This window comes from Natator depressus, chromosome 3 (genome assembly GCF_965152275.1).
Source record: "Natator depressus isolate rNatDep1 chromosome 3, rNatDep2.hap1, whole genome shotgun sequence".
NCBI classification, from domain to species: domain Eukaryota; kingdom Metazoa; phylum Chordata; order Testudines; family Cheloniidae; genus Natator; species Natator depressus.
Genome location: NC_134236.1, coordinates 49,429,005 through 49,452,266, shown reverse-complemented (window position 1 = coordinate 49,452,266; position 23,262 = coordinate 49,429,005). Strand labels below are relative to the sequence as shown.

The 23,262-nt window shown below is 48.7% G+C and overlaps 1 protein-coding gene across 5 annotated transcripts in view; it reads right to left on the bottom strand.

Annotated features, from left to right (window-relative positions):
* Positions 1-23,262, bottom strand: part of ZNF451 (zinc finger protein 451) — a 77,910-nt gene extending 54,648 nt beyond the window's left edge. For 2 of the 5 annotated variants that reach the window (XM_074947874.1, XM_074947870.1), the window contains exons 1-3: positions 23,096-23,262; positions 21,575-21,661; positions 1,180-1,263 (exon numbers count right to left, since the gene is read on the bottom strand). In XM_074947874.1, coding sequence (XP_074803975.1) covers positions 1,180-1,263; positions 21,575-21,658 — 168 coding nt within the window. In that variant the 5' untranslated portion in view covers positions 21,659-21,661; positions 23,096-23,262. Of the gene's footprint in view, positions 1-1,179; positions 1,264-21,574; positions 21,662-22,667; positions 22,687-22,936; positions 23,020-23,095 lie in introns of those variants that run through there. The other 3 variants (XM_074947872.1, XM_074947871.1, XM_074947873.1) reach the window with 3 other exon arrangements.

Genomic DNA, 23,262 nt, shown 5'->3' with positions numbered 1-23,262 from the left:
CGTCTCTGAAATGTGGCAGTTAGGTTGATGGAAGAATTCCTCCATTGACCTAGCCACACTGAGGATTAAGTCATCCTAACTACAGTGCTCAGGGCATGAAATTTTTCACAGCCCTAAGCAACACAGCTAGCTTGATCTAATTTTTAAGTATAGATGAGGCCTCGCTTTGCTCCTTGACTAAGCACTAAAAAAGGAGATCAAAGCTAATCAACCATGTCCTCCCCACAGAGAGTAGGTGCCCCAACTCACCTGTCAAGCTTAATATGAATTGAAGGAAAACAATTTCCACGTTAGAGAGACCATCTCTGCACTAAGACATGGGAAAAAACATCGCTTTTCAGCAAAGCCTTTTCTTGTACTTTTCCTAAACTTCCCTTCCTTTTATTACTGATCACACTAACATACTTTTGCAAACAAAAGGTTCATCCTTATAATCAATTTTTACTTCCTCTTCAGTTTGTTAAAAGTCATACTTCAGGATTTGAGAAAATATTCCCATATAAGGAATTGATGCTGCAAAAACTGGACTGTGGACCAGCTGAATAAATCAAGAAATTAGGTATAGAAAGATGGGATTTATTCCATTTTGCACATAAGTATCTTGGAACAGTAGTAATGATGGCAAAGGAAATTTAGATAAAACAAAAAAATTTTTTTCTGCTTGTTTTTAAACTAGCAAATTATATTAAAAAAATCCAAATAAGCAGCACCTCTTTTTAAAGAAAATATCAGCAACCATGGGGGAAAGATGATCAGGTTGCTTTACAATGGGGTTCTATAAATGAGTTACAGAAGACACAGTATTTTTATTTGCACAGCACCAGCGTACCAGGCCTACAACCAGTCGGGAGAAAATAGTGCAGTCTGGACTATGGAGTAAAAACATTTTCATACAGGGAATGACCATGTATTAGCACAAGCTACTAAAATTAATGTGATTCACAATACTCCTGCAGTTAGCTGAGTGAAATGACATCCCCAAGATTAGTATTTATTAACTAGACAAAAGACAGCTGTGACTGCAAATCACCTTACATGTCTTTACTTTGGTTTATACGCAAACACTGAGTCTAAACTATTAAAATTCTACATAAAGAAAAATACAAAATCAGTTCTGAGTTTGTTTTGGAAGAATCATTTCAACTGATAATGCCCAAGAATGAAATATAACATACTCACACGAACATTGGAGCTGCTGCTAGGTTCTTCATCATCACTACTGACAAGGTCAATGCAGTCAAGCACAGGTCTTGAAGGCCCTTCCTAAAAGAGGTTTAAAGAAACATTGTTGTTTTTCTTGAAGTTAAATTTCTATAGACGTAATATATTGGATCCAGTATATCACATATATGGATACACTGGCCAGTCATTTCTTGGCGTATTCAGAAATGCCATTAATGGGCTTCTCAAGCACATGCTGTAATATAATCTTTTTACTTAGCACCCAGAAGCCTGCAATTGGTCTTGGTCTTCCTCTTCTCCATTGCTTCTTCTGTATATAAAAGTCAAATGGTGTAATCAACTTGAAATTGTTCATTTTATTTATCACTCTTCTATTTGTCCCCTCACCACCTCACTTTCTATTACATTCCTTTTCACTGGTTTTTAGTTTACCATGTTCACATGCTTTAAGGAATACCATGTCAGTGAAACGAACATCCCACCCTATTTCTCCAACTGTACTTAGGCATCAGTCTATTATCAAGAGATGGAACGCTAGATCTCACTATACAAAGTGATACTCAGCCCACAAAACAAAGACTTCTATCAGAAAAGTTAAGAGGTCAACACTCAGAGAACAAAGCATTACCACAGATTAAACACGTAACACAGGAAATAGTACAGTATCACACAGTTGCCCTGCAACAGTTTTTTCAGAAGTCCCCATAACCATCTTCTGGAAGTGATATACTTCTTACATAATAAGCACTATATATTATTTCTGTCTACATGACCGTACCCTGACATATGTTTATGTACACAAAAGGCATTACATAAGCCAATGAATAGAAAAAGTTTTCTTCATTTGTTTTATTAAATCTTTATCAGATGTAAGAAGGAATTGGATGAGACACCAGTATGTTATTACAGTCATAAGTGAGGATTCTGGAAAGAATGGCACTTGCCAATTGCCCACCATGGTAGATCTCTACCCCACAAAGAAAACTGACATGCCACTTGTGGCACCTTAGAGACTAACCAATTTATTTGAGCATAAGCTTTCGTGAGCTACAGCTCACTTCATCGGATGCATTCAGTGGAATGCATCTGATGAAGTGAGCTGTAGCTCACGAAAGCTTATGCTCAAATAAATTGGTTAGTCTCTAAGGTGCCACAAGTACTCCTTTTCTTTTTGCGAACACAGACTAACATGGCTGCTACTCTGAAACATGACATGCCACTGTGAGTCTGCACAATGTCAGCGTAACACAAACCAGCACAGAGATGAGGACTGCCAAGGAATGATATAAGTGAACTAACAAAGGGGACAGGAACAAAATTCCAAAGTACAATGCGGGAACAGCAATCAGTATCTTAAATAAAGGGAATACGTCATTGTTTAAAAAAAAAAAAAAAAAAAAAAAAGGTCATCCAAAGTTAAGTCTCGAGCTCCAGGTCTTCCTTGTGACAAAACATTCATAGATTTTAAGGGAAAAGGACCATTATGATCATGTAGTCTGACCTTCTGAACAACAGACATACATACTGTGGTCTACACTATCCCATATTGTTAGAATCATGCCAGAATAGGATAAGTAAACTTATATATGTAGCACATCAAACATTACTTTCTGCAGAATCTACGATCGTTTTTTTAAAAAGCGTCTAGAGCGTCTATATCTGAAATGATGCAAGATTGTCTTTTCAGTCTCCAGGCAGCTCTAGTGTGTCTGTAGCTATTAATAACTTGTCCCAGAACATTAGAATTTAATTAACAAAAAACTAATTAGTTTCACTGCTACTATTCAGAACCTTATTAGTGAAAAAAAACTCAGCTGCACTTTGCTTAGCCAGAAGGTGGTTAGAAAGACGCAGCCCTGGAGCAGCCTCTAAGAACTCCAGGGTACCTCCTTTTCAAGACGCTTTTGGAATAGTGGGGTTGGGCTTCACATCATCATTGCCTAAAACTTTAGAGGTGCACTTCTGCCCCTCCTGTTTTCTATCAGCCTCCGGCTAGCAGGTGTCTATTATAATTTTTCAAACCTTTTTGAAAATGTATCTATGTATGCATTTACGTACGTCATCAAATTAATACCTCAGAAACAGCCAGGGTGGATAAAAATCAATGATTTAAAAATAAACAAATAAATAAAAAAGTTAGATTTTTTTTTTATTTAAATCTGATTTTTTTTTTAATAAAATGCTTTTTGAGGAAAAAAAACCTACCTAAAGATAGTTTTAATTAAGATACATTGTAGCTCAAAGATATCTCATCATGGAATAGGGATTATAAATTCTAATTATATAGTATGAGACAATATAGCACCTTATTTCAATGTGACTAGTTTGGAATGTGAGGAGGTGACCGGTCGCTTCCCAGCTTATGGCTGCCTCTGTTGCTTAGCTAAAGGCCTTAGCCTAAGAACAGGGCCTCAGACTGTCATAAGAGAAGGACCTTACACCGGCAGACAGTGATTTTGATTCTTTCTTTTATACCTCTATAACTAGCCAAGTGATAAGAATACACCTAAATTCTTAGAGTACAGGCCTTTACAGCCAGGCCTGAATATCTATGTGTGATTGGAATAACAGAGACTTGGTGGGATAACTCACATGACTGGAGCACTGTCATGGATGGATATAAGCTGTTCAGGAAGGACAGGAAGGGCAGAAAAGGTGGGGGAGTTGCACTGTATGTAAGAGAGCAGTATGACTGCTCAGAGCTCAAGTATGAAACTGCAGAAAAACCTGAGAGTCTCTGGATTAAGTTTAGAAGTGTGAGCAACAAGGGTGATGTCGTGGTGGGAGTCTACTATAGACCACCAGACCAGGGGGATGAGGTGGACGAGGCTTTCTTCCGGCAACTCACAGAATTTACTAGATCGCAGGCCCTGGTTCTCAGGGGAGACTTCAATCACTCCGATATATCTGCTGGGAGAGCAATATAGCGGTGCACAGACAATCCAGGAAGTTTCTGGAAAATGTAGGGGACAATTTCCTGGTGCAAGTGCTGGAGGAACCAACTAGGGGCAGAGCTCTTCTTGACCTGCTGCTCACAAACCGGGAAGAATTAGTAGGGGAAGCAAAAGTGGATGGGCACCTGGGAGGCAGTGACCATGAAATGGTCGAGTTCAGGATCCTAACACAAGGAAGAAAGGAGAGCAGCAGAATACAGAGCCTGGACTTCAGAAAAGCCGACTTTGACTCCCTCAGGGAACTGATGGGCAAGATCCCCTGGGAGAATAACATGAGGGGGAAAGGAGTCCAGGAGAGCTGGCTGTATTTTAAAGAATCCTTATTGACGTTACAGGGACAAACCATCCCGATGTGTAGAAAGAATAGTAAATACGGCAGGCGACCAGCTTGGCTTCACAGTGAAATCCTTGCTGATCTTAAATACAGAAAAGCAGCTTCCAAGAAGTGGAAGATTGGACAAATGACCAGGGAAGAGTATAAAAATATTGCTCGGGCTTGCAGGAGTGAAATCAGGAAGGCCAAATCACACCTGGAGTTGCAGCTAGCAAGAGATGTCAAGAGTAACAAGAAGGGTTTCTTCAGGTATGTTAGCAACAAGAAGAAAGTCAAGGGAAGTGTGGGCCCCTTCCTGAATGAGGGAGGCAACCTAGTGACAGAGGATGTGGAAAAAGCTAATGTACTCAATGCTTTTTTTGCCTCTGTCTTCACGAACAAGGTTAGCTCCCAGACTACTGCACTGGGCAGCAGGTGACCAGCCCTCTGTGGAGAAAGAAGTGGTTCGGGACTATTTAGAAAAGCTGGACGAGCACAAGTCCATGGGGCCGGATGTGTTGCATCCGAGAGTGCTAAAGGAGTTGGCGGATGTGATTGCAGAGCCATTGGCCATTATCTTTGAAAACTCATGGCGATCAGGGGAGGTCCCAGATGACTGGAAAAAGGCTAATGTAGTGCCCATCTTTAAAAAAGGGAAGGAGGAGGATCCTGGGAGCTACAGGCCAGTCAGTCTCACCTCAGTCCCTGGAAAAATCATGGAGCAGGTCCTCAAGGAATCCATTCTGAAGCACTTAGAGGAGAGGAAAGTGATCAGGAACAGTCAGCATGGATTCACCAAGGGCAAGTCATGCCTGACTAATCTAATTGCCTCCTATGACGAGATAACTGGCTCTGTGGATGAAGGGACAGCAGTGGACGTGTTGTTCCTTGACTTTAGCAAAGCTTTTGACACGGTCTCCCACAGTATTCTTCCCAGCAAGTTAAAGAAGTATGGGCTGGATGAATGGACTATAAGGTGGATAGAAAGCTGGATAGACTGTCGGGCTCAACGGGTAGTGATCAATGGCTCCATGTCTAGTTGGCAGCCGGTGTGAAGTGGAGTGCCCCAGGGGTCGGTCCTGGGGCCGGTTTTGTTCAATATCTTCATAAATGATCTGGAGGATGGTGTGGACATTGCACCCTCAGCAAGTTTACAGATGACACTAAACTGGGAGGAGTGGTAGATACGCTGGAGGGTAGGGATAGGATACAGAGGGACCTAGACAAATTGGAGGATTGGGCCAAAAGAAATCTGATGAGGTTCAACAAGGACAAGTGCAGAGTCCTGCACTTAGGACGGAAGAATCCAATGCACAGCTACAGACTAGGGACCGAATGGCTCGGCAGCAGTTCTGCAGAAAAGGCCCTAGGGGTTACAGTGGACGAGAAGCTGGATATGAGTCAACAGTGTGCCCTTGTTGCCAAGAAGGCCAATGGCATTTTGGGATGTATAAGTAGGGGCATTGCCAGCAGATCGAGGGACGTGATCGTTCCCCTCTATTCGACATTGGTGAGGCCTCATCTGGAGTACTGTGTCCAGTTTTGGGCCCCACACTACAAGAAGGATGTGCAAAAATTGGAAAGAGTCCAGTGGAGGGCAACAAAAAGGATTAGGGGACTGGAACACATGACTTATGAGGAGAGGCTCAGGGAACTGGGGATGTTTAGTCTTCAGAAGAGAAGAATGAGGGGGGGATTTGATAGCTGCTTTCAACTACCTGAAAGGGGGTTCCAAAGAGGATGGCTCTAGACTGTTCTCAGTGGTAGCAGATGACACAACAAGGAGTAATGGTCTCAAGTTGCAGAGGGGGAGATTTAGGTTGGATATTAGGAAAAACTTTTTCACTATGAGGGTGGTGAAACAGTGGAATGCATTACCTAGGGAGGTGGTGGAATCTCCTTCCTTTGAAGTTTTTAAGGTCAGGCTTGACAAAGCCCTGGCTGGGATGATTTAGTTGGGGATTGGTCCTGCTTTGAGCAGGGGGTTGGACTAGATGAGCTCCTGAGGTCCCTTCCAACCCTGATATTCTACGATTCTATGATCTATATCCTAACAAGGTGTTCTATGATCTATATCCTAATCTTACTTAGCAGATTCACTAACTCTCAAGGACCTACTACTTGAGGTACTTTTTAAAGAAATAATTATCTTTATATATTTTGGCTATTCATTCTTCATATTCTTAGTTTCCCATCTTATAAATACTGAGTCCAGTAGGACTATCCCCAGAAGTGAGTGTTTGCAGGTTCTTTATGTCACTATCCTATTAGCATGACTTCGGATAGAGTTCCATTTTTAAAAGAATACTACATCCTGAATAACCTATTTTACTTTGCCATTCAAACAGTGTTCATGAATTAACATATTAGTTCTACAGCACAATAAGTATGTACGATGCTTTACAGACAAATGAAGATAATTTCTTGCCCAGGGAAACTGACAGTGAGAATTAGACATAGCACTGTAAGGGCAGGTCTTCACTACCCGCCGGATAGTGATCGATCTATCGGGGATCCCCGAACATGCCCCCGTCGACTCTGGAACTCCAGCTCGCGAGAGGCAGAAGCGGAGTTGACGGGGGAGCGGCAGCGGTCAACTCACCGCGGCCTCACGGCCAGGTAAGTCAACCTAAGATATGCAACTTCAGCTACATGAATAGCGTAGCTGAAGTCGGTGTATCTTAGGTCATATCCCCGCCCCGCCGCCCCCCTCCCCCCGCAGTGTATACCAGGGCTTGGAGATAAATAATTGTTACGGAATTGTCACAGAACAAATTCTCTTTTGTGAGATACACACCCTGTTGATTCCTTTTTATTTTTCTTCTAATATATTATTTTTTGAGGGGGAGATTTTCAAAGGCCCAAGTGGCAGTTAGACCTCAATTCCCATTTGTCAACAAGAGCTGGGTGCCTCACTCTGTGCTTTTGAAAAAGCTCACTGAAGAAGCAAAATCAGACAGTTCAGAAGACTTGAGTAGAGGTCACCACAAGCCAGCTCAATTAAGTTAATAAAGCTTGAGGAGGAATTTGAAAGAGAGTACCAAGGTCAACCTCACTGTTGTTCTGGAGTACACAAGTTTCCTGTGATTCTGGAAAACCTCCATGTAAATTCTATGTATTCTGTCTTTGAGTTTTCATTCAGATTCTATACAACAGTTCCATCTACCGTACTGTAGAGCAAAGAACAAAGAAAGAATGGGAGAGAACCCAATGCCCCATAGAAGAGTTACAGCGTGCATTGTACAAATTCAGACAATTTCTTTCAGATAGGATCATATAGTGTCATAATTTAACGTCATATAGATATTAATTATATGTGGTGCTGCACAAGACGCAAAGGCCACAATCCTGCCAAGACTGACACACAATCTCAACTTTAAGCTGAGCTTCATAGGAGTACTTAGAAAATTAAACATGTTCATAAGTCCTTGCAGGATCAACACCAAACTAAGGCCTGTACTTGCTCAAAGAACTTCTAAACTAAAAGGTAAAGATTAAACAGATAGGATTCTAGAAGATGGAATAATTAAACTGTGTAATATTTTACTGTGTTTACCCTTTGCAAAGATAGTTTTTGTCAAGAAGCCCTTAAGAGGAGTCCAAAGTTTTTTATTCTTTTTTCAATAATTTAGATATAATTGGTTTCATCAACTAAAAAGAAATACAAAACAAAACCTTCATAAATCAAACTGCACTTCATTATTTGCTTTAAGCAGAGCAAACAATATGAAAGAGATTGGGGATATGTCTAAGTCAAAGTTTCAACTCCATTTTGTTCCATGAATGACATTTTTAATTGTAACCTTAATGGTGCCCTTCACTTTGCATTGTAACTTCCATGTTGGACTAAGACATCCAGTTTGCGTTGAAAAAACTAACTTGGTTGTGACAAAGCTATCGTAGACCCTATCCTCTTCATGCTAAGGCGTGGGATATCTCAGAGAGGTCTAACAATGAGAGCACCATCAAGGGCCATCAGTGCTGAATGACTTTCCCCAAGTCGAACAGTGGGTTTTCTATCTGTAGAGCCACTGACTTTGAATGACTCTCTGCAAGCCTGAGGGGGGCAGGACTGTAGCCTAGCATGTCCCCAGCTGAAACGCATGGGCAAAAAGGGGCAGAGACTGTTTTAAAACAGGGGTGTTTTCAGACCAAGGGGCCAGACCATCACAACATGCAAGACAACCAGCCTCAGGACACAAAAAGCAGGAAGAACTACCTAGTCTAAAAACACTGACCAAACCCAGGACTCACAGGAGGGATGAAAGTAAACTAAGGAAGGGTGTCCGTTCAAAATTTTGTTGTTTTCCCAAGATCAGTAGCTCTCTAATATGCTTTATTGATAGTAAAGTGTCTCTGGTTAAGAAATTCCTTTCCTAAACCTGTGCTCTTCACCCTGCTGTGACACTGTCCCTGATGGGTTGAAGAAACCAGAGCTTCCACAGCCAGGGTGACTCTGGAGGAACATGCCTAAGCAACTGCAGGCCCATGGGGGGCTAGGGCACTAATTTGGAGATCTAAGGCAGCCAGATCACAGGGTCCCACTGCCCAAGAATATGGATATGGAGTCTACACCTGGGTCTATGGATATGGAGTCAGATATGGAGTCTACACCTGGGAGTGCACTTGAGACACCCAGAGCTAGGAACAGTGACTGGTAACGACCAGACCCTGGGGTACCTTAGAAGCACAAGGGGCCCAGGATTCAGGTCCATTTACAAAAGACTGGTGACCATTCAGAAGAGAGGAGTGGGCCAGGTTGTAATTATTGTAAATGGGTAAAAATCAATTATTACAAAAATAAAAGTTGGATTTTTTTTAATTGAAATTAAATACATTATCTTTTTAAAAGGCGATTTAAAAATTAAATTTGAAATTATGACCATGTGTACTAAAGCCTGAAATCACCATAATTATTAAAATTATGTGACAGGGTCGGGCCAGATGGCTATAGGAGAGTAACAGAAGGCAGATATATTAGTCCCAGGCTAAGTAGGTCCCTTTTCCCTGGGTAAGGTAACAGGGAAGGTTTTTTTTGAAACAGAAAAAAAAATTTTATTGTGACAATTACAAGAATTACCAAGAACCAAATCAAAGTATGCAACAAAACAACGCAAACAGAAGGTATAACACAGCAGCTTTCAGGAGGGAGAAGTGTTCAGGCTAGCCTGGGCCCAGAGCGGGGGGCTTGGTCTTCCACCCTCCTGAGTTACCTGGTGGCCTAGAGCGGGGGGGCTTCCTCGACACACGTGGTCTTCCACCCCCTCGAGTTACCTAGTGCCGCGCCCAGTGTCACCGATTATCCCCCCCCTGAGAGTGCCCGGCAAGATGGGCACGGCTGCGGGGTGAGCAGTTTGGGGGTGGGGGGGTAGACACCCACGTATTATAGGGCCCTCCTAGCAAAGGGTTAGACGGAGGGAACCGGATGGGGTCACCGAGCAGAGAACCCCAGACAGAGCCCACCGCTCTTCAAAGGTGTCAAGGGAGTCAGTGGACGCCGCCCAGAGGAACTCCGCCCGGATACGTGAATGTACTGAGGATAGGAAAAAGGCCCTACAATCGCAGGACGTTTCATGGGCCAACCTCCTCTCTCTGGTTTTATAAATGGCTGTTTTTGCCAAAGCTAGGAGGAGGTTAACCAGGAGATCCCGCGACTTTGTGGGGCCATGGATGGGGAGTGTATAGATAAAGAGGTGGGGGGAAAAATGAAGCCAGAAGCGCAATAGAATATTTGTGAGGAGCCGAAAAAGGGGCTGCAATCTGGCACACTCTAAATAGACGTGCGCCAGGGTTTCCCTCACATTACAAAAAGGGCAAGTATCCGGGATGGAAGTAAACCGTGTCAAAAACACGCCTGTGCTCACAGCTCCGTGAAGGAGCCGCCAACTGATGTCTCCGACGGGCCTCAGGACCAAGGTGGAATACAAGCTGGCCCACCGAGGTTGCTCACCCTCCAAAGGTGGCAGGAGGTCCCGCCACTTTGTGTCGGGGCGGGACACCAGGGTGTGGGCGTGAAGGGTGTGAAGCGTGAGTGTATACAAATATTTCCGTGGTGCAAGTTGAAAACTGACCGGCTGCAGTTCATGCAGCCGGCTCGCAGTGAAAGGATGAGGGGTTTGTCGGGATCGGCAGGGTAGGGGCCCAATGGAAAGGTCCGGCGGGCCCGGGGTAGAGGATGGGCGTGGTGCGCCCTCGCGCAAGGCTCGGTTGACATAAGCCCGAGCAGCGGGGGTCAAGGCGGCCTTCACCTCCCGAAGTACGCGCCGGAGAGTACGAGGGCTGGAGAGCCCCATGCGCCGAGCGAGCGTCAGGGGATCCAGCCAGTCCCTCCGGTCGTAGTCCAGGAGGTCTCCGACCTTCGTGACTTCCGCCAAGACCAACCTCTGGCGCACTGACCGGGACTCCGCCACCTGCACACGGAGTTGGGGGTTGTGTAGCAGGGGCTCCGTGAGGAGATCTGCTCCCGCAGTGGCCGCCACGGACCTGGTCGTTAAAAACAGTTTCCAGGTCCGGAGGAGGTCCTGGTAGAACACCGGCAGTCCGGAGAGGTCTCGCGGAAAACCTCTCGGACAAAGGTAAAAGAGCTGCCGGTCGTATCGGAGCCCTTGGAAGCGGCGCAGGAAGGCGTGCACCAGTATGCTCCACGTCGAACTACCTGCACTGTAAAGGAGCCTCTGCAGGGCCTGGAGGCGGAAAACGCGGACCTGAGTGTACAGACACTTCAGGCCCTGTCCTCCTTCCTTCAGGGGTAAATGAAGAACTCCAACAGGGGCCCAGTGCATTCCTGACCAAAAGAACTCTAGAATCAATCTCCGGAGGTGGGTCAGGAAACCCGGGGCCGGGGCCAGGGTGTTGAGCCGGTACCAGAGCATGGACAGGACTAGTTGGTTAAGCACCAGTGCTCTCCCTCGGAGGGAGAGACATCGTAGTAGCCCTGTCCATTTCCGGATCCGCTCTATCACCCCGCCCTCCAAATTCTGCCAGTTCTCCGGCGGGGAAGGGTGCGTGGCGGAAAGGTAAACGCCGAGATAGAGCAGAGGACCCGCGCTCCACCGGATGGTCTGAAGCACGGGTGGGAGGGAGCTTACCTGCCGCCAGTCCCCCACCGCCAAGCCAGAGCTCTTGACCCAGTTGACTCGGGCGGAGGAGGCTGCCGAATAGATGGCCTGGCATGCCTCCACTCGCGCCAGGTCGCCCGGGTCCTGGACCACGAGAAGTATGTCATCGGCGTACGCCGACAGGACCAGCCGCAGCTCCGGCTCCCGCAGCACCAACCCCGTCAACCTCCTGTGGAGGAGACAGAGGAAAGGCTCGATCGCAAGAGCGTACAGCTGGCCCGAGAGGGGGGCACCCTTGTCGCACTCCTCGCCCGAAGCTGACCGGTTCGGTCAGGGTCCAGTTGAGCCTAACCAAACACTCCGCAGAGGCATACAGCACCCGGAGAAAACTCACAAACTGAGGTCCGAATCCAAACGCCTGCAGAGTGCTCAGGAGGTACCCATGGTCTACTCTATCGAACGCCTTCTCCTGATCAAGGGACAGGAGGGCGAATGACAGACCATCTCTCCGCCCGAGTTCCAAAGGGTCTTGGACTAGAAATAGGTTGTCAAAAATGCTGCGACCTGGGACAGTATAGGTCTGGTCTGGGTGGATCACGTCCGCCATCACGGACCCTAGCCGCAGCGAAATTGCTTTCGCTACGATTTTGTAATCCATGCTAAGGAGTGAGACGGGACGCCAGTTTCGTAAATCGCGGAGGTCCCCCTTCTTCGGCAGCAAGGCGAGCACCGCTCGCCTGCACGACAGAGGGAGGATCCCGCCCTGCAAGGACTCAGCCCAGACAGTGACTAGGTCTGGGCCGAGGATGTCCCAGAACGCGCGGTAAAACTCCACGGTCAGCCCGTCCATGCCCGGAGATTTATTGGTGGGCATGCGGCGGAGGGCTTCCGAGAACTCGGCCAGGGTGAGAGGCAGCTCTAGCCGCTCTCGGTCGCCCAGGCTGACCGTGGGGAGGTCCTCCCAGAGCACCCCGCAAGCGCCAGGATCGGTCGGATCCGGAGAGAAAAGGCTTGTGTAGAAATCGCGGGCCCTCCCACACATCTCCTCCGGATCCGTGAGGGGGGTGCCGTCTTCCACTAGAAGGCAGGTGACGTGCTTCTTGGCCCCCCTCGTTTTCTCCAGGGCATAGAAGAAGCGGGAGCCGCGGTCCATCTCCCGAAGGAGGCGGATGTGGGACCGGACGAAGGCACCTCGGGCCTGGTGGTCCTCGAGGGCCCGAAGCTCCTCCCGCTTCTCCCGGCACGCTCCGCAGAGGGACGGGTCCTCGGGGTCGGCGGCCAGGCGCCTCTCCAGCTCCAAGACCTCCCGTTCCAACTGCTCTATCGCCGCATTTCTCCGTCGGCTGGTGCCCCGAGTGTAGTCACGGCAGAAGAGCTTGGCGCGGACCTTCCCTAGATCCCACCATCGCCGCACCGAGGGAAAGGCACGCCACTGCTCTCGCCAGGCGAGCCAAAACTCCCGGAAGGACGTCACGAAGCTCTCGTCCTCCAACAGGCTATTATTAAAGTGCCAATAGGCCGGCCCCAGTCTCTCTGCACGGAGGGAGACCGTTATAGTAACTAAATGATGGTTGGAAAAAGGGGCCGGCCGAATGGTGGAGGAGTGGGCCTGTGAAAGATGGAAACGGGATAAATAAATACGGTCCAAACGAGAGTGGTGTGACCGATGGGCCTCCACCCGGACAAAAGTGAACGTGGAGGTGTCATCTGGGTGATGGTCACGCCAGACGTCCACTAGGGAGTGATATTCAACTATTCCCCGGAGAATATTCGCGGCAGCCGGGCTCGGCTCGGTGCCTGAGCGGTCCTGTTCCTCGAGGGTGGTGTTAAAGTCCCCTCCCAGGACCAGGCACTCGTGCGAATCTAGGGTGCCGAGAAAGTCGGACACCCGCTGGTAAAATTGTGGCCGCTTTGGGCTCAGTTGTGGGGCATAGATATTAACAAGGTTAACCACGAGCCCCTCCATACGGACTCGAAGGTGCAGCAGGTGGCCCGGCACGACCTCAGTGACCCCTAGCACCTTGGGCCGTAGGGTGGGGGAGAACAGGGTCGCCACTCCAGCTTGCCAAGTCGTGAAGTGGCTAAAGTAGACCCCGTCCCCCCACTCCAGCTGCCACCTGTCCTCAAAGGTCGGGTCCGTATGGGTTTCCTGCAGGAAAACTACAGAGTACCCCCCTTCCCGAAGGTAAGAGAGCACCTGGGACCTGCGGAGAGCCATCCTACAGCCCCTGGTATTCAAGGTTGCAATAAGAAAAGGCATCATGCGGAGGGCTGGTGGGGTGGAGGTTTCTCGGTGGCGGGGGTGTTTGTGGCCCCCGGCGGGTTGCGCAGCAACCTGTGACCCATCTCGTAAATGAGTAAATCGCTTTGGAAGTTGCGGGCCCGCTCGTAGGCCGCAGCACCGCGCCTGCCTTGCCCTCTGCCCTCCTTTATAAGGGCCCTTGTGGCCTGAAAAATTTGCTCAAAGTCCCCCCAGAGATGAAGAGCTAGCTGTACCTTATTGCGGGCACCACGGGTGTGTTCTAAGAACTTCCGTAGTGCATGCTGCAGCTCATGGGGGGGTGGGGTTACAGTTCCCGGGGTATTCCCCGGTGGGGCTCTTAATACAGCCTCGAGGTCCGCTAAGGCGGGTAGGCAGGGTGCGGACCACCGACGGGGCGTCTGACAGGCTGGGGTTATTAAATCCATTTCATGCCTTGGGGTGGAAGGGGATGGCGGGGGAAAAATTGCAACTCCTAATGGGTCGCGACTAGAAAGTGCAAAGACTGCTCCCTGGGGGGAATCTGCAAAAGGCGGAAAAAAAACGACCCCAGGGGCGGCAGTAGCCTTGCAGGAGGAGGGAAATTGAACCGGGACAGGGGTGGGGACAGGGGCAGAGGTAAGGCCCTGGGCTTCAGGAGGCGAGCAGCAAAAAGAAGATGCCTCCTGAGCAGGGTCGGGGGTTAAGGGGTAAGGGAGGGGGCTCCCAGTAATGCTAGGCGCTGGCTCCGCGATGGTCTTGGCGGTCGTGGCATCAGGTGGTGGACCACCTTCTGCAGGGTGCTCGCCCGGGAAGGCAATCAGGGGGAGGGAGCATGGGGAAAGAGGGGCTGGGGTGAGGTTGCCCAGCCCGAGGCCAGCCGGGAGTAGATCATCCTCTCCCTGGGTGACCGGGGTCAAATCTAGGGCCTCAATCTCCGCGTACACGGAGGAGAGGCCAACGCCTGCTACCCCGGGGGCCTCTCCTCTAGGGCCCGCCTCAGCGGTCGCCTCAGGGTTCGCGGGGGGTTCGGATGGTATCCGGGCAGAGGGGGTGTCCTCAGGGGTCTCGGAGGGGAGGGTTTCCCGTGGAGGGGGAGTTCTGCCCTCCAAAGCCAGTCTGTCTTCCCCTCCCAACACCAGCGGATGGACCTCACTCGTGGTTGTAGCGGAGGGCTCGATGTCAGTGCCTCCCTTCCTGGTCTTCCGGGGGGCTTCCGCGTCAGATGGATGCAGCGGAGCTCGAGCCTTCCGCTTGCTCCGTTTCCCCTGGACTAGGTTCCAGCCCTCCATAGCATCGTCTGGGGGCTCGTTAGCAGGGGTCGTGTCGGGGGGCGGAGGCGATGGTTCAGGGGTTCGGGGGGGCAGCGGTGAGGCAGCATGAGGAGGGGGGGGTTCTCCTTGGGTTGGGCCCTCTCCTATGCCCGATAATATCTTTGTCGCACCCTCCTCCATAGGCTCTGCTGAGGTGGTAATAGCAAGGGTGGGACCCCCTTGCTCGTCCGGGCGTAGTAGGGAAGAAGTCTTCTGGGCCCGGGCGGGAGCAGCGATGGATTGAGTAGGAGGAGGGTTGGTTTCAGGTGCTGGGCAGCCAGGGGCGTCGGCAACAACGGGGCTGATATCCTGCCGGGTCTCGGGGGTCTCAGGTGCCTCTCCCCTCCGGGCCAAAGGGCAGTCTCTGCGGACATGCCCGGCCGAGCGGCAGAGGTAGCACCGGGCCTCTCCGGTGGAGTAAAAGACCCGATAGCGGGCTCCCTGGTAGGGGACTAGGAAGGACCCCTCGAGCGCCTCCCCGTCACGCACCCCCGCCGGCGGTAGAAGCTGCACTTGCCGGCGGAAAGAAAGGACGTGACGGAGGGTGGGGTCCTTGCAGCCCAACGGGAGAGGGCTGATGACAGAGGTAAGTTTCCCCGGGGCGGAGAGAGCGGGTAACAGGGCAGCATTGGGTAAAAAGGGGGGAACGGAGGTGAGGACGAGGCGAACGCCCAGGTCTTCTAGCGGCTCTAGGGGGACAAACACCCCCCCCCACCGCCAGGCCCCTCTCCACTGCCTCTTGGGCGGCAGTCTCCGTAGCTAAGAAAAAAACGACCTTCCCATACATCTTGGAGGCCGCCACAATAGCCGTGGGTCCCACCACCTTCGCCAACGCCTGCACGTATGCCTCCACGTGGGGCGAGGCGGGCACCAGGAGGCAACGGACACCGTGCTTCCTGGTCAAGGCGGGAAAAGGGCCCCGACTGCTGGTGATGGTAGCGGAGGCAGTGGGTGGGCGAGATGATGAGGCGGCAGGCAGGGGGGAGCCTGCCACCGCCCGAGCATACGTCCTGGGGGCCGGGGGGGACGGACATATGCAGAGCTGGTGGAGGGAATTGCGGGGAGGGGCGCCACGGTCGATGACGAGGCCACGATTGTGGGGGCTGCCCCTGTCATGGAGGGCCCAGATGTTTTGGTGGGGCCCTTTCCTTTCTGCCCGCCCTGGCTTTTGCGGCCAGCTGGCAGGGGATTCCTAGAACCTGAGGGGGCAGGGGGCGTAGCAGCAGCAGTAATCACTCCGGTACCTCCTGCTGCCGGTGCCCCAGCAGGGGCGGTGGCAAGTATTTTAACAATCGTGGTGGGGGGGGCAAGGTTGGGGGTTGGGCGGGGGTGGGGGAGGGGGAGAAACAGCTAAATTTATGAAAGGGGCCTCGCCTCTCTCATTCCCCGCCATTATAAGCAGGGAGGGACGGGGAGACACCGGAAGGAGAAAGGGGGGGGGGGGAAGAAGCAGATTAACCACTCCTCCCTACTAGATTGCAGGAGGGGGGGGGGGGAATACCAAATGGGGTGGACAAGGGGGGGGGGATCCAATAATAGGGGCAGGCTATAAACTAAACAATCCGGGGGGGGGGGGTGTGCAAACCCACACACGTTTGTCCAAAGAGTCTCGTTTGGTCGGCTGTTATGTCCGGTCCGAAAGGCAAAGTTCAAAGCAAACAGCTGGATCCGAAGGCGGATGGCAGATTGCCAGCAGGGACGAAGCGGCGGGGGGGCCGTGACAGTTGTAGTAATGGTGAGGGGGGGTGGGGGGGCACTAATGGATCGGGGGGCAGCTTATTGCCACGCCCCCTGTGCCGCCACAAATGCAATTAAAACACAGTCAAACTCCCCCCCACAAGAGTAGAATTCGAAAAATTACTCAATCTTACGGCCCCCTTCACGATGATTCGTAGCTTCTTAAATTAGTTCTCCTGTCTTCTGAAATCCTTCTTCTCCGGCCGTGTTGGCTGTGTTCCAAGGCTTCCGGCATGCTAAGAATGTTGTAGAGATAGTCCGAGCTGCCAGCAAAGCGGCTGGGTCTGGGGGCTTTCACTCCCCCCTCCGGATAGCAGAATCGGCAATCTTCCCCCCCCTCCTCCGGGGGTTCAGCTAAGACAAATAGCTGCGCCCGAAAGCAGGCGAGGGGGGGGGTGGTGCTGACTGCAAGATGGCAACCTGTCAACAATCAAGGAAAAAGCAAAAAAAACGGCAGAAAATCAAACCAAATCAGCAAAGCGTCCGGCCCGGTCGAGGGGGGGACTAAGGCAGGGTCCAAAAGTAAGAAAAATCCAGGCCAGGGGGCTTTAGGAAAGAAAAGAAAGCAGATAGCTGAGGAGCAAGCGAGGGACGGTCCCGTCCTCCAGCAGGGAAGGCTCCAGAACAATCAGGAACCTTCTGGAGACAATTAAGACAGGCTGATTAGAACACCTGCAGCCAATCAAGAAGCTGCTAGAATCAATTAAGGAAGGTTAATCAGGGAACTTGGGTTTTAAAAAGGAGCTCACTTCAGTTTGTGGTGTGTGTGTGAGGAGCTGGAAACAAAAGGCATTAGGAGCTGAGAGTGAGAATGTGGACTGTTGGACGACTGAGGAGTACAAGCATTATCAGACACCAGGAGGAAGGTCCTATGGTGAGGATAAAGAAGGTGTTGGGAGGAGGCCATGGGGAAGTAGCTTGGGGAGTTGTAGCTGTTGCACAGCTCTTCCAGGAGGCACTCTAGACAGCTGCATTCCACAGGGCCCTGGGCTGGAACCCGGAGTAGAGGGCGGGCCCGGGTTTCCCCCAAATCCTCCGAACTCCTGGTCAGACACAGGAGGAGTTGACCTGGACCGTGGGTTCAGAAAAACGGCCAAGCTGAGGGTTGCCGTGAAGCTCCAAGGCGAGCAAATCCACCAATAAGCGCAAGACCCACCAAGGTAGAGGAGGAACTTTGTCACAATTATTTAAATAAAAATTAGTACTACATGTTTAAATATTTAAATAATAATATAAATTAATAGTTAAAAGTTTAAATGCAAAATCTGTTTTGCTCAAGACAACTATTTATTAAGCAAAGGATGTATTAGCTGTAGTTAATTGAACTGATTGTTTTGGGTCCTTCAAATTTTTAAAACTAGTGGATCTCATCCTCTCACACACTTTTTTTTTTTATTCATAGCTTGGAAAAGTAAAACAAGCATTCCTACTTCTTCAATTCCCAATTGGTTTCTTAACTTTGAATGAACTAGTCATTGAACTGAACAAACTGAAATGAAGAAAATGTCTCTCTACACATGCAGATGAGACTACTGCTGCTAAAGGCTCGTTTTGAACTTCAACAAACTCTGGTGGCAGGAGCTCAGCCAGTGACTTCCACCAGTTCAATGGTTTGACTTTCTTTGAAACTTCAGAGAAAAAAAGTACGCAGGAAAAAGAAGATTCAAAATCAATTATTTAAATCAAGGTTCCCTACTTGCTGGTTTAAATTATGATTTAATTTGGTGATTTAAATTGCTTTGATTTAAATCAAATCAATCAATCCACCCTGATGTACACATGATTTTGTATTAGTTCAGTGCTCTGGGCATTAGGAAGAGTTTCCACACAAATGCATACAGTATGATTTCAGAAACTGTGCTTAAAACTTTTAAAGTACTTTACATTTATTCAGCAGGCGACAACCCCACATTTACACATTACAAATTAAGTCTCTGATGAGCAGCCAATCTAAGTCAAGGCCGATGAAAATATAGGATAACATCCTATATTTTAAAAGGACTGCTGTCACCACCCCTATTTTTCATATTCTATAGTCCTTTTAAAATTAACCCCAAATCTGTTTGGTTTTGTTTTTACTTGTTGTCCACTGACTATTTAGTTTTTAGATCAAGTTTGGAGTTTGTGAAGCTGTCCGTCACTTCCTGATAGAGAGCAAGGTTTGCCTGAGCACCTACTCATGATGACTGGAGCAGGAGAAAGAAGCACCTGCAGACAGGTCAACACCTGCTTACCAAGCTGATAACCTATTTTAGAAAAACAAAACAAACAGTCCTCCTCCCCACCCCATTCATGGATCAGCTTGTGTAAGCTCAAACAGGAGGGGATGAGCACTTCCACTAAACACAAATGCAGATTAGGTATGTGAAACCTGGGCCCGTTGCTGGAGAATGGGCCAAGGTTAAAGTCTTTGATCCACCACTAGTGTGTAAAGGGAAAGTAAATGCTCTTCTCACAGCTAGTAGTAGCGCTTGCCCTCTCTGGGAGAAAGACAGGAGGAAAGATGTTGCACTAATAGTAGAGTTGCCAGGTACCTCCCCAGCCTGACAGAGAGAAATGCCTGGCTCCCGGACTGGGCTCCAAAGTATGTACCGGTGCCATCCAGGGGTGGGTGGGTAACAGCACAGGCAAAAAATAACGTTCACTCTTTACAGAAGACACCCAGTGTGGTACCTCAGACCCTGCCTATCTGTTCCAAGTTACAGCTTCCTTCAGTACCAAACATCATTACTAGGTGTACACAGAGACCATGTCCTCAAACAACTGAGGACAAGTGTCACTAAAGAGGAGACTCATTAAAATCTACACCAGGGTTCTCAAACTTCATTGCACTGTGACCCCCTTCTGACAACAAAAATTACAACCCCAGGAGGGGGGGATCAAAACCCTTGCTTGCCTGAGCCCTGCTGCCCCAGATGGGGGGCCAAAGCCCAAGTCCAACTGCCCAGGCAGTGGGGGGTGGAGGGAAGGGGCCAAAGCCCAAGGGCTGCAGCCCCAGGGAGCCTGTAATCTGAGCCTCACCACCCAGGGCTGGAGTCCTCGGGCTTCGGCTTTGGCCCCAGGCAGTAGGGCTCGGGCTTAGGCTTTGGCCCCAGCAAGTCTAAGCCAGCCCTGGCAACCCCATTAAAATGGGGTCCCGACCCACAGTTTGAGAACTGCTGATCTACACTATCCACTTTATAATGTTGTGCATTACTGTTTTACTTAGAGTTTCCTCACACAGTCCTTGAATCTTCTGCCTACCCAAATCTGTACTCTATTTCCTTATTCGCAAAAAGAAAAGGAGTACTTGTGGCACCTTAGAGACTAACCAATTTATTTGAGCATAAGCTTTCGTGAGCTACAGCTCACTTCATCGGATGCATACTGTGGAAAGTGATCTTCTACACTTTCCACAGTATGCATCCGATGAAGTGAGCTGTAGCTCACGAAAGCTTATGCTCAAATAAATTGGTTAGTCTCTAAGGTGCCACAAGTACTCCTTTTCTTTTTGTGAATACAGACTAACACGGCCGTGACTCTGAAACCTATTTCCTTATTGTGTGTGTGCAAGACTGGTCATAAGCTGTTGTCCTGTAAAGAAAAGTTGTCCCTCCATTCTTCCATATTTCCTTCCATCAAAGCATTGCTTCTTTGACAAAGGATTGATGCCCACTGCCATGTAGTATTATACATGTCCCACTTTCCTCATAAGTTTAGCAATGCATGTTTCTAAAAGTTGTAGTCAGGCTCTGACAGCCTTAAGTAATATGCACACACAAACTACATCAGTGGTTCTCAACAAGGAGTCTGAGGCCCACTGGGGGCCGCAAACAGGTTTCAGGGGGTCTGCCAAACAGGGCCAGAATTAGACTCACTTGGGTCCAGGGCAGAAAGCCACCGCCCCACTGCATGGGGCTGAAGCCAAAGCCTGAGCAATGTAGCTTTGCAGGGCCCCCATAACATGGTGCCCCAGCCAACTGCCCTGCTTGCTACCCCCTAACGTGGCCCCTGGCTTTTATATACAGAAAACCAGTTATTGTGGCACAGTTGGGCCCCTGTGCAAAATCTGATGTCACAGGAAGGATTCAGAGTCAGAAGCCACACGACAGCATTCTATAATCCATTCTGCACTGTGTGTGTTAAACAGTACTCCACATCCTAACTAAACTGATATTAGGCTTCTACCCCTATTTGTCTCCCTCATCTCTATCAGGTAACACAGGGTGAGATTCTGGTGCCATTACACAATGAGCTGTACACCTTACTTCACAAGTAGTCTCATTGACTTCAGTGGATTACTCTTGGAGTAATATGCCATTCTACTACATTAAGGGTATCAGAATATGAACCACAGTCTATGCATATGCATGTCTGACAAAAACTAGCTTTGTTCCCCGACTCTCCTATTCAGCTCTAGTTGAGATGGGTAATTCATTAGGGCCCCAACCTGTAATGAGGTGTGCTAAGGCTCACTGTCTCAGCAGAGCCCACTGAAGCCACCCTTGCCCACCCAGACCCATGTCATTGTAGGACTGGGGCCTCAAATCCAACCCCCTTTTTAATACAGATTCTCTTGACACAGGCATGTCAGCTCAGGTTGAGAATTAAACTGCTTTTTGAAAGCGAAAACTAAACTAGTATTTTCTTCTGCTTTGAAAAGCTGAGTTTTTAATGTAACACCAATATTTTATTTATCATACAGTAAAGATAATCAACATTGCATATTCAAACCCTAGAACATTTTATATATTTAACTGGCAAAAGTATTTACAATTATTGAGCCAACATCTACTTACACAGATAAACTCAATGTCATCTTCACTTTCATCCTGCTTTGCTGATTCACACTTATGAGCCTTAGCGGAGCTGAGAGACTCCATTATCTGGACAAAAATAAACCAAAATATGCTTCATCATCGACTTCATTTTCTTCACTGCATAACCATACAGTTCTATAACATTTTGAATAGCTTTTCCCCCCATCCAATCTGTATCCCAAAACAAAAATGAACACTTCACATTGTTAAGTGGTAATAATTAAAGATAAACAACAAAAATGGAAAGTAGCAAGTGAACAGGAGAAAAGACATTCTTTGAGCTAAAATTTGAACTAAGTGTCTATTAGTATCTGCATCTTCCAAGAACTGTGTAAAATATGGCCTTTTCTACATAAGAAAAATAGTAACTGGTACCTGTATTCCAGTGATAGCAATGCTGTAAGCTCTACGACAGACAGGGCTCGGGCATTTCTACTACCATGTTATGAAAACTCACTCAGTCATGTTTTCATAACATGGTGGTATAGAAGACTGAGCTCTATCTCTACTAGCAACAGCATCAGTGCAGTTGCATCCTTGCTACAATACAGGTACCAAATTTTATAGTATCAATGCATCCTACAAGAGCGAAGTTATAACAAGTTGACAGCTACCTAGGGACTTCATGTTTCTCAGTATGATCACAGCCATTGTGAACTTTATGGCAACCGTAATTAACTTGGATAGCGACTCTTCTTGAAAAAAATACAGGGTCTGGCCAGTTGAGCTAAAGGAAAAATTTCTCTATGAGCTTTTAACAGTAGAGGCCTGGATCACAAAGGTGAGCAGCTTTGATACTAACAGAACAGAAAGAAAAGGAGTACTTGTGGCACCTTAGAGACTAACCAATTTATTTGAGCATAAGCTTCCGTGAGCTACAGCTACTGCTCACGGAAGCTTATGCTCAAATAAATTGGTTAGTCTCTAAGGTGCCACAAGTACTCCTTTTCTTTTTGCAAATACAGACTAACACGGCTGCTACTCTGAAACCTAACAGAACAGAGGTACAGATTAACCAGTGCACTGCAGTATTAAACAGCTATAGTGGAGTTTGTAATTTACATTCTCTTACCTGCAAGAACGTATTAGCCTAGAGGGGACAGAGGAAACAATATGATGTGACACAAACTAACAAGGCACCAATAGTTCCATTCCAGTTCTATCAAAACACCTAACATGCTTAATGGGAGGATAAGCAGAGGGAGGGAAGGAAGAGGACAGGGGCAGCAGTGGGAAAGGAAAGCATGAGCCTCTCGCTGCCAGTTAGACAGACCCCAAACTAGTGACCAGGGCAGGTTGCTAAGAAACTGCCCCAGAGTTCATAATGCCGGACCCTCTCACCACAATGCTACGGATGCACTTGGCTGCTGATCGCCAGGCCCTGTCCACAGCTCAGCAGCAGATACGCGGAGACCGGTGACTGCTATGCTACAACTACAGGGGACTTTGCAGCAGCCAAGGCTCAGAGAGAGATCACGGGCCCCTTAAGCCATCGCTCACCAAGGAACGGTAGCGTCGCCAGGGCCCGCCCCGCCGCCGGACGCACCAGCTCCCTTCACTGCAAGCCCGCGCGCGCCTCGGCTCCCAAGCGGCCCACACACCCCAGCAGGCAGCACCTCCGCCTGAGCGGCGGCCAGCACGCGCTCCGCTTCCTCCGAACCCCGGGC